The sequence below is a fragment of the Cryptotermes secundus genome, unplaced genomic scaffold (genome assembly GCF_002891405.2).
Source record: "Cryptotermes secundus unplaced genomic scaffold, Csec_1.0 scaffold2458, whole genome shotgun sequence".
NCBI lineage: Eukaryota > Metazoa > Arthropoda > Insecta > Blattodea > Kalotermitidae > Cryptotermes > Cryptotermes secundus.
Window position 1 is genome coordinate 101,770 of NW_019736442.1, and position 12,297 is coordinate 114,066.

Here is a 12,297-nt window from a genome sequence, read left to right on the forward strand (position 1 = left end):
AAGGTGAAAATTTTTAATGTCTTTTACAGTGTCATCTGAAATACAATCCAGGATAATGCTGCAATTTTTCTGCCTTCTATATCTGTGCACTATACTACACAACTGCACTGCACTAAAGACATTAAAGTACAGGTGTAACTAGTACATAAGACTTACATATTAATTCTCCAAAATAGTGGTGTGCAGAATTCTTAATTATGAAAAACAATTTATCTATAAGCTGAATTCAAAACGTTTGTATTACTGATCTCATGACAAATGACAATTAGAAGAAATTAAAGATTGCCCACAGACAGACTGAGTGTGTACTAAAGTATGTAAGCAGATTACATTCTCCTGCAACTTGATGACACACAGTCTGTTTGGTCATTACCAGCATATGAGAGCAAAGCTGCCTCCACGCTCGGAGTAGATTCACACAGATCTACTTGAACCCTCAACTTTCTTACTAGATGATTATGTCAGCATGTTCTTCCACATTATCATCAGCAACAACTTACCAAATGACTAATCAACACATGAGTGAAGGAAGGAATTGTCATAGTCAGATCTAGTACGTATCTTCGCTTAATATCATATACAGACATAACAGAAAACAAACAATGACAAATACTAAACAACCTCTTCCAGAGGTACCACTAAGATGTCTTCAGAATGTGCACTGAAGATTAACAGCGTAAACCATGCAAGTTGTATGACCTGGATACTAGACCACTTATCGACATTCTTTCATTTACTTTTTAAGTATTTACAAAAAGCACTAAACATTACAGAATGTTAACATTCTGACTTCAAATATGCCAATCATTGGCCATAGTTGGTGTGAAGAGATTAATTACTTATATGGCTTCTTCAATGCAGAAAATGTTAACACTATCATCTCTTAGATATAAATAGATGTCAGATATTTTCACATCATCTCAAAATTAACCTTTCTGGCACTACTAAGGTACCCATTCATGGCCATATAACACAATGCCTTCCATTTTCTATCCCTGACAAACTGACCAACAAAAATACTATCAGTCAGTCCCTTAACAAGACATTTGAAAATGGCTAAAAGTCAGTAAATGAATATACGTATCACTAAATTCAACACAGAATAATATAAATATACAAGTATTGAATACAAATGATTCTGATGAAGCAAACTACATTGAATAAACTGAATACAAAGAAGGAATGCTTATTGGAAACAATCAATTTATTCCAGTTGATACTGCTACTGTTAGATAACCTGCTGTGTCATGCATGAACTAAACAAGATCCTACAAATATCACAAAATTAGCTTGTTCTGGGAATCTAATCCACCTTGAAACATTATAATAAATCAAAGCTTTAATTATCAAATGTGATTCCAATAATTATACAGTAACATACATTGTGTAATATTATTAAAAACTCAAATCAAAATATAATTAACATGAATTCTATATTCCTATAAGAACACATTACAACGATTCCTACAATAATATCTGGTGATAATCCACTCTGCAGTATGCTCTGAATTCTGAGACTACATACTGATGAGTATAAAATGTTCAATTCTTTCAAATGTGCCATCACCAGGGTGCATCATAATAAAACAACAAATGCATCACTTCCCACACTGCACAGTCATTTCTGCAATATATAATATGGCTTGACATATATTTTGTACAAAGACCTGCAAGAGTCCAGACGGAATCTGATTACTCAAGAGCAAACCCGAACAATACTCTGTTGCTTACATTGTATATTACAGCATATATCCTTCAGACATGCATTCTCAGACACAGGCTGTGTTCTGATGAATTTTAAACAGAGTTTTAGTGACAAAACCTTTATTGCACAAATGACATCGATAAGGACGTTGCCCTGTGTGGTAACGTTTGTGCACAATAAGGCTTGACTGTTGTGTGAATGATTTACCACACTGGTCACAACTGTGACGTTTCTCCCCTGTGTGTACGGTCAAGTGAATTTTCAATCCTGATTTACTTCCAAATGCCTTGCCACATAAATCACAATCATAAGGTTTCTCACCTGTGTGAACTCGCTTGTGTGTCACAAGTGCATTGTTAGATTCAAATGCCTTACCACAAATGTCACAAAGGAATGTATTGTTCCCTCCAGTATGGGAGCTGACATGACGAAGCAATGATTTCTTGTGCTTCAACACTTTGCCACATATTTGACACTCATGGCCCTTGAATGAACTAGGACTGCCATCATCCTGTACCTCAGGATGAGTAGCACGTTTGTGACAAATTAAGTAACTCTTAATAAAAAATGCCTTCCCACATATATCACATTCAAATGAACGTTTCCCTGTGTGCAAATTCTTGTGTGCCTCAAGGGCATATTTGTTATAGTAACCCTTGCCACAAACATCACAATGAAATTTGAAGGCCTGTGCATGTCTCCTTAGATGTGTCTGCAGATTTGTCTTAAATGCTGCTGCATATCCACATATGTTACAGATATGATTCTTCACACCAGAGTGTACTCCTGTACGATGGATATTAAGATGAGAAGCAATTCTAAAAGCCTTCCCACACATGTCACACACATGGGGACGGTCCTTCTTATGTACCCACCGGTGCCGGGTTAGCTGCTCATTTGTCAGAAACAGTTTACCACATACTTCACACAAATAGCTGTGGGTTTTCACATGCAAATCAAGTTTTCCTTCTGTGTCAAATACTTCACCACATATAACACATATGTGGCGTCCAGTTCCTGGGAGGGCTCTCGTGTCAATGTATACTAAGTTTCCAGCAGGGTTACTAAGATCAAAACTGTTTCCTCCTCTGTCTCCGGTGGGATCACTTTTCAGACCATCAGTTTTATTTTCACTGACTGCTCTGGTTTCACCCATTTGAAGCAACATCCATCCCTGCGTTGTTGGCAGCAGACCAAGTTTCTGCTGTTGGCTGTTTACAAGAAACTTTTCAGTAACATCACTTTCATTCAATGTCCCATCAGAATAATGTTGTTCTCCTCTGGAATTTGAAATGGTCTCATCAGGATCATTACACTTTCCATCACTGCCTGCAGTGGCATCACTTCCAGCTGTCTCAACAAAAGCATCAGTCTTTCTTTCAATGTTTGCAACTGTGTTACTTCTCGGATCCTCAACAGAAACAGAAGTCTTCATGCCAGTGTCTGATATACCTCCAGTTTTCAGTACATTCAACCAAACATAATTCCTTCCTTCATACTTTTCAGTAACTTTCATGTTTTTGCTTGGTAATGTTATTTTTTCTGTTTTTCTTGTCATTATCAATGCATGTCCATCCTGTGCTGGTATTAAAGGAGAATTCCTAGGCAGACTGTACATACCCATCTTTGCAGAACTTTTCTTACTTCTTATCTTACCAGAAATGTAACTCTCACCACTGTGAGCCACAGCATCGCTTGTTAATTCTTCACAAAAATTGTAACTGCTTTCTGTAGTCCTGGAAGTATAGCTCCCTTTCAACTTCCCAATACTGGTTTCTGTGTTGTTTGCAGCAGTGCCGATTTCATTTGATGCAACACCATACATGTAACGGTTCTCCCCACTACTGGATGAAGTTACATTTCCTGCATTCCCAACAGAAAGCATCACCATTCCCGGCACTGCTGGCACAAACACAACTTTCTTGTGCTGTTTCAAATAACTCCTGGCACCTTCTGTTGTCACAGCAGGCCCACATTCTTCTGTAAATCTAGAAAAAAGAAAACCTATTCTCAGAATGCTATCATATTTGCATAAGGTTACACAAATATTCCTGCTGGTTTCAATGAAACATCTGTTCTCTGAAGATGGGATGTAATATACAAATCATAACTACACATTAGAGTCATGTGAGGAAGTCCTACTGATGGACACTCAAGGGTCAACACTGCTACAGCTAATGTAAGATATTAGCTGTGGTCATTCAACGTGTGTGAACAGTAATTCCAAACAAGCCATAAATTAAATGAGAAGTCTTTATGGATTATAGAATATGAACAGAGCTGGATTCTGAACATTTAAAACACAAATCCTATTCATTTCAGCTGAAAGTTCAATAAACCTGAAACTACTTTGCATCAATTAATTAAATAAATGATTGATTGTGGGCACTTTAAGAGAGCAGGTAAAGCTGCTTGGCACAGGAGAAATTTAAATCCCAAAAAACTCGAAGTACTTTTCATATTAACAAATACATAAGGGACAACAGTCACAACAGTGTGTGCACTCAACCTAGTCCAACACACTATTCTGTTTGAATAACATACTGGCATTTGACAAAAGAAAACTTCAGCTTTAAAGTTGAACTGCTGTTCCTCATCACATTCATTCCTTGTGGTTAGAATTTGTGTAGAAGCCACTTTAAGGTTGAAGGACTGCAGCAACTGTGATACCACTAATTTAAAAGGCATGGCCTGAGTAGAAATCAGTTATAATCACTGGAAAACATGTTGTATGAAATTAAAAAAAAAAGTGTCCCTGTTTTCCCACTGGCAAAAGAGAAGCAACAAACTGTAATTGATGTACCTGATCACACTGCATGACAGAATAGAACCGAAGGTCTCTTCCTTGGTGTAAGTTATGCAAAATATGGCACATTCAAATCACCGAGAACAGAACAATCTGTTAAGGGTGTTGAAAGACGAACAAATGCTGGGGAAAAAAACAAAACTAATTTGAAGAGATAGTGACTTTGATAGGATCCAAAAGGAGAGAATCAGAGGGTCCAAAATATAATTCTGTAATGTCATAGCCGTCTACCAGAAATATTGACAGAAAAGCAAAGATGGGGGTAAGCACCTGTAATGTTACATGTATATCTCTGCTGAGACATGAGAGAATTTAAACATAACACGTGAAAGAGGCTAAACTGTCCCTTCACTTCAAAGTGTTATATAACCTGCTTAGTAATGATTTCCAGTAACAAACTTAGTTCAGCAGGAATTCATTAGTTAACAATTGTTCAGACAAGTTGTAACATTCCAACCAGGTTCACTGCAATGTTACTAAGGACCCAGTACTCCCTTCCAGAGCAAGCTAATTCCAGCCCATAATGACCCATCATATGTCTTAGGACTCACTTTAATACTAATTATCATCTATTCTTAGGTCTCCTTATTTCAGGTTTCCTTACCTCAACTTCATATGGACACAGGTTCTTTTGCATTCATCCTACGATCCCTTCCTATCCTCTGAGATCTACTCAAGCTACTAGTATCTAGAATGAATAAATGATGTAGTTCTTCACTGTGCAATTAATTACCTCAGGCTTTTTGTGACTTGTCCTGCTGTCTTCCAGTTTTAACTAAAGTCATCTTCATTCACAGATTTCAGCACATGTTAATAAAGCTAGTTATTCCACAGTGGATTTAAAGTATGCATATATATGAGAAACATCAAGAAATATAAACACAAAATCTGAGGATACATAAATGGACAAAAAACAGAAACTGGATTTTCTGTTTTCCTTGTGATCCACATTTTGGAATTAATATCTTACCTAATGTCATCTTTCACAACTTGTATCTTACTACTCATATAATATTGTGTCATAGAGATTCACTGCGAGGCAAAAGCCACGAGATAATCAAATATACCACAGCCGTTATTGCGTAATGGCTTCACAAACAAACATGATCCCATGGCAAGAAATTGAGCTATAACAATGAGGAACAGTGTACTCTGTGCAGTCCGTGCTGATATAAGCAGATCAACTTGGGAGCTGCAGTTAGTCAGCCAGGGGAGTGGATTCAACTAGTTGGTGACTTAGTTGAGAGTTGCTCTAGCTGAGGCCGGGGACAGTTAGGAAAACCAGAGTAAGTGGAACATCCACCGCTGGAAGCCACTACATAGGAATATCTAGGGAAGACTGAGAAGACATTAAGTGTGATGTAGTTACAGTGATCCATGGAGTGTCTAAATCAGTGAGCAGGCCAAACCATCCATAGGATAAGCATCGATAGATATAAAAGGTGGTTGTAGCAGGAGCTTCGGGATACCTAAGATAGCGTCCACAATCACGGCAGAAGCACTAGCAATTGGCGAAAACACTAGAAATCATAAAAAAAATAGACTCGGAGTAAAACTTCATGATTTTCTCAGACTCAGTGTGTTAAAAAATATTAGTAACTCCTCTACAACGAATGCCACATCGCACATTACTCAGATGCTTAAATATAATATAGACTGGAATTGCTAGAGTAAAAAATGAAATTTTACTGCATCCCGGGGCACTGCAGAGTTGAAGTTAATGTGAGGGGAACTCGGAGACAAAAGCACGCAATCAAAAGAAGGTAGCACGCAATCAAAGAAGGTAGAGATAGTCAATTACTATTACAGTGGCAGATCTTAAAACCCAGTAGAAAAAGAAAGGCAAATAACTTGACAGTTTGTGTCAAAACACCAAATTAGACAGAGAAAGATATATTGAAAGGTAGTATAGGAATGGTTCAACTCCATGGTTCCACAAGATAAAAATGAACCATCATGCCTTCGTGCCAATAAACTGTATGACAGCAGGCCACACCAGTCTAAAAGAAAACCTAAACAGATTTAACACTGTGTCCACGGCCGAATGTAAATGTGATGATGGGCTGCAAACGGAAGAGCACAACTTCTGGGATTGTAAATAGTACCAGGACCAACAGGCAACAATGATGGATATTCTGTCTGAGAACGGAAAAAAAGAATTTGTAAAGTCATTTATAGAGCTCTTAAGGCTAGAAGAAAAAAAAAATTCTGCAAGGCGTCTGTTACGTCATAAACATTCCTATATTTATTTAAGAGATATGTAAGAAAAGAAAATGAAGTTAATGACCAACATAATACCAGTATACTCTCAGATTTAAGTTAAGATACACGTACATATTAAGAACTGCTGGGAGACCGCCGTAATAGAATAAGATGTTTATAAGAATCTGCTACACAGGACCGGATGGGCATTTCCTAGGCCGTCTTTTATTTACAACTATTTTCCATAACAAAAAAGTCAAGGCCGCAGAATTGCATGCACATATTCAAAACCTGGTTTCAGAAGTCAAAATGGCGACTGTGCTTGATGAGGGTACTACTGAAGAGAAGAAGTGTTGTGCATTATTTGTCAGTAGAAGGACTCAATGTAAAGGATACTTATAAAGAAATATTTCCTGTTTTCATTAGGAAGTGTATCACATAAAGCGGATCATAACTGGGCCATGAATGTCTGTAATGGATATTCAATAACACAGATAATGAAACGGAGGTGTGGAAGTGGCTGAGACAACAGTCAAAAGACTTTTTTGCTGTGGGTTTCGATGCGCTGGTAAAGTGATGGGACAAATGTATCAATGTTGGTGGAGGATATTCAAGAAATTACTGTTTTTCCCAGGTTCAAATATCACATTGTAACACCGTGTCTGCATTACGTCACAGGGCGTCCCCCTTCCACTGTTCCACTTCCTGGTTCCCGACGGCTCAGGTCCAATGAGAGTGTTCCATTCTGTTGTGGGAGCTTGAACTGTTCAGTTGATTCACTTTTCCTGGTCTGTACGATTTTGATTAGTTGATTGCTGGAGGCCTATTACCTCCAAGGACTTACATTGTATTCACATTTAGTATATATATTGTAATTTGATATATTCGTTATAGTGTCTTTGAGTTGGTACTTCCTATCCAAAAACCAAATTTCGGTCTTCAAGACCTTTTCATGTTTTAAAGCGGTAGCAGAGCGTGGTTAGGTTCTTGGGATCTTTTGGTCGTTGCCCTAGTTTTCTGTTTTCTTGCTGTTGTTTTCATTATGACTACAGAGCCAGTACGGCCTGAGTATTGCATAGGGACGAACTAGAGTGTGAGCTCGCCGTGCAAGGGGTTCCTATCGAAGGGTTGAATGTGGCTGCACTGTTGTTCAGGACCTCGCAGGATGTTGAAGTGAATGCCGAGCAGTTCATCACTACGAAAGGTTTGAAGGATATGCCAACTATTCTTTCCTTTTGTCAGGAAAAACTTTTGCAAATCAAAGAGTTGGTGGAAAACACGGACAGTTCCCATGTTTTCGTTGATTTCGTTATTTATATCGACTTGCCCATCTTGGTACTCGGCTTCGCCATCTGTTCCAGTTTAGAAGAAGCAAGAGCAGTCACTTTCAGTAGAAATCAACAGCAATTTGCAGAGCGAGAAGCATACATCATCAGTACCGCCGCTCGCTGCAATTATGATCAATTCGCACAACGCTGAAGGTAGGGCCGAATCAGCTGTTGTATTTTCTGCCAGTCCACACATGGAGCATTTGACCCCTTCCCTCTTCTTGTCGTGGATCCCGCCAGTCAACGAAACGATCGCTCAATCTTGGGTAATCTACCCACCACAGGGGTGTCCACTTATCCAGGTAGTATTTCTACCTTTCCCTTCGTCTTTGCAAAATTGCCGAATCCAGTACAGCAAATGTTCCAGGGTCTTCCCGTCACGGAGGGATTGGAGTTGTCTCAGTTGATCAACTTGTTGCGAGTTTTAGTGCGAACTAGGCACATTATTAAGGTTTTCCAAGTGCCCCCTGTTCACATCGTGCAAGTCTTTTATGGTTTCACCAAAGGGGCATTGACGCAATACGGCGTGGGGATACTCCCCAAGCTTATCATGAGAGTATACTTGTGTTTTTATTCCAACACATGCCATGTTGCCACTGATCAGTTCTGATTTGAGAGCCCAAAGGGCCAATGAGCCCCCATCTGCTTATATTACTGACATTAAGTAAATTGCTGCTATTCTGCATCAGGATGCGGACCAGGCAGTTGTGGTCAGAAATATCCTCGATGGGCTCCACCCTCGGGAAAGAAGTCGGTTAGTTTTTTGTGATAAATCTGCCACCTATGACGAACTAGACAATATGTGCATATATGCACACAATATTTCGACGAGCAACGAGAGTCAGAGCTCCCGATCGTGCAATCCACCCTCTCCTATGACTATTGCCGAGCCTTCTGTGTCTGGTAACCCTACTTCGCAACCTCCCCAAAAGGTTTGTTATCGCTGTAACAAAGTTGGGCACATCCGTCGAGAGTGCCGTGTTAAATTATCGGTATTACCTAGGCAGCCGCCTTTATCCCACGGTCGACGTAATTGACTAGAAATTAACACACAGTCCTCTAGTCCCCACGTGCCTTTTGCCATTCCCATGGGTGATACTCATACGGTTTCTACCTTGCAGAGTCAGAGTATACAGGGCGTTTCTGAGTATCACTTACCCTGTCTTCAAGTTGAATTAGGTTTCGGACCAGTGAACGCACTCTTAGACTCAGGGGCTGTGCGTTAATTAATATCGGTTACCATTTATGAGAACCTTAAGAGGAAATTCCCCACTATACCCACTTATCCCATCACTGTGAGACGTGTCACTGCATCTGCGCACACTTTCCGGTGCACATTGGGGTTAAATGCAAGGTTAGGATTGATAGGTATGCGTGGAATTTCCCTTTCTATGTGGTCCCGGATTTGATCCAACCAGTTATTTTGGGGGCCGATTTCTTGGGTAAGGTTGGTTTGATGATTGATATACAGGAAAGGTTTTCCTTCTGTAAATTCCACCCCACCAATAGAACGACCTTACAGCGTCGATTTTCGACTCTGGAGGTTTCGTGGGTGTGCACTGCTTCCCAGTCGCACAATGACCTTTCCTATTTGAGTGACGTAAGCGCTACTCAGTTGAAGCTCATTAAGGATTTTCCGAACGTCCTAACCCCTAAGTTGGGCCTCACTAATCTATTAAAGTATGACATTGAGCTACTGGACGCATCTCCGTTTAAGGTCCCGCCCTACAGGTTGATACCACCTAAAATGGATATCTTGCACCGCCACATACGTAAAATGCTTGACGAGGGTATCATTACACCGTCCACGTCTCCATACTCGAGTTCCATCTTCCTCATCCCCAAAGACGAAGACAGGTTTCGTCCGGTTGTGGACTACCGTGCGCTTAATAAAAAAATTAAAATCGAGTCAGTGCCATTGCCGGATATACATTCATGTTTACACTGGTTCAAAGGAGCCAAAGTTTTCACTTCGCTCGACCTAAATTCAGCATATCAGCAGATTGGTCTGACTGAACGAATCCAAGGCAATATCTGCCTTTGCCAGTGACCGGAACTTATATGAGTATACTCGGGTTCCTTTTGGGCTGACAACCGGAGCGCAGGTTATAACACGGCTCCTGAATAAGGTTTTCTCGGACATAAAGTTCAAGTTCGTCTTCCACTATTTGGACAACTTAGTAGTCTATAGTGATACTTTTGAGGAACACATACTCCATTTGCATGAGGTTTTCACTCGGTTGCGTCAGGCGGGGTTAACTGTTAACCCAAATAAGGTTAAATTTGCTACTCCCCGCTTGTCGTTTCCTGGACATAAATAGTCTCACCTTCGTGAATCACTGTGGACCCGAGTAGAACCGAAGCCATTAAGAATTTCCCTCCTCCCCGGGATGTAAAGGGGACTGCAAGATTCATCGGTATGGTGAATGATATGATACCCCTGTTGATATCCCGTATGTCCAATGGTTTTGGATTTCCCCATGCTGTTTGAGGATATTGCTACGCACCAGAACGCTGATCCAGTGCTCATCCCCATCATTCGCCAATTTATAGCTGGGGAAGAAGTACGAGGATATTCGCTGAGGAAGGGCGTACTTTATTGTAAGGCCCGTTTCGACAGGAAACCTAGGGTGGTAATTCCCGAAATTCTGGTACCCGCGCTGTTTGCGTATTTCCATGACTCTCCTTGCGGGGGTCATTTAGGAGTACGTAAGACTTTATGGAAGATTCGCCAGTCGTTTATATGGAAGGGGATGGACGCCGATATCTCTGGGTGAGTTTGGTTGTCAGCTCTGTGGGCTCAGTAAGCCCACGCAACACGCCCAGTACGGTATGTTGGCGTCGGAAGTGGCAAGCCAGCCGATGGAGAAATTGTTCATCGATTTTGTGGGTAATTTTCCCCGATATAGATCGGGTAATACTCATGCCTTGTTCTGCGTAGACGCTTTTACTAAGTTTGTGTAGCTTTTCCCGGTTCGGGCAGCGTCTACCGCAACGACTACTAGGGAATTGGGTAGTATTTTCTCCACTTTCGGCATCCCCGAGACCATTGTTTCTGACAATGCCACTCAATTTACATCTCGTATCTTTCGGAATTAGTTTTACCCTGGGAATTAGGCACGATACCACCACTCCCCACTATCCTCAGCCTTCCCATGCTGAGAGATTTAATAGGAATTTGCATGCTGCACTAATTGCCAACCATCACCAGGACCACTCAAAGTGGGATGAAAACCTTTCATGGCTCCAGTTTGCCTTTAATTCTGCTCGCCATGAATCTCAAGGCGACCCCCTTAGGTCTCATTTTTTCTTTTGCACCGAACTCGCCACTGTCTAACCCGTGGTCCATCAAGGATTTACTTCCTGACCATCCGGATGAACTTTCCATTCAGGAGCGATGGGAGGCCGCGAGGAGAAATCTCCGGTTTGCTCATGCGGCAGTCCGGAGTAATTACGATCGCAGTCGCCAACCACCCCCGTTTTCTATTGGCAGCCGGGTCTGGCTCCGGAATTATCCCCAAAGTAGAGCAACGGATAAGGTTGCTGCTAAGTTATGCCCCAGGTATAGGGGACCTTTCACCCTGGTCAAGTACACTTCGGCAGTTTCGGTGCAGTTGGCAGACAGTGATGGCCACAACAGAATCCGGGCTCACGTCTCGCAGTTAAAGGCAGCGTGAGAACTGTACGGTTAAGTTTGTAGAAGGAAGCTTGCGATCCGTCTAGATTGTTTTGTCCTTCTACAAACTTAAATCTGGGTTTGTCTATTCTGGTAAGCACATGCACGGATGTATGGTTTAAGATAAGGAATGTCCTCTGATGTGTATATTTACTCCGCGGTATTAATGATGTATATTTTGCGCCATGGACACATACTTTGATGTATTCCTATATACACCCATTTACTCGGAGGTATTAAAGGTGTGTTATTGTACAGTGAATATCACAGAGATATTGGTATATTCATATACAATATATTTAGGTATTGGTGTACACTCTATCTACCAATTATGCTAGTTTTTATATATGTGTGTTAAATTGCTGATCAGCATAAGTATGTATGAGGGTGAGTGTGTGTGTGTGTGGGGGGGGGGGAATCCCCAGACAATTGTGTAGATATTACACCATTCAATAGATGTAAGACACTTGTATATTCGTACATTGACCTTGTTATTTGTTTCCTTTTTTGAATATTGTAAATATTTATGTTAATTCTTATTTTCATTTACGTGTGTTAACAGATGGATGTTTGCACTGGG

At 40.7% G+C, this 12,297-nt stretch overlaps 1 protein-coding gene across 5 annotated transcripts in view; it reads right to left on the bottom strand.

The window, feature by feature from the left end:
* The window catches only part of LOC111869995 (zinc finger protein 260), a 303,781-nt gene that overhangs the window by 86,482 nt on the left and 205,002 nt on the right, over window positions 1-12,297 (bottom strand). Inside the window, exon 4 of one of the 5 annotated variants that reach the window (XM_023861906.2) lies at window positions 10-3,693. The exons of the other annotated variants lie outside the window; for them this stretch is intronic. Coding sequence (XP_023717674.1) covers window positions 1,770-3,693 — 1,924 coding nt within the window. The 3' untranslated portion in view covers window positions 10-1,769. Of the gene's footprint in view, window positions 1-9; window positions 3,694-12,297 lie in introns of those variants that run through there. 5 annotated transcript variants of the gene reach the window in all.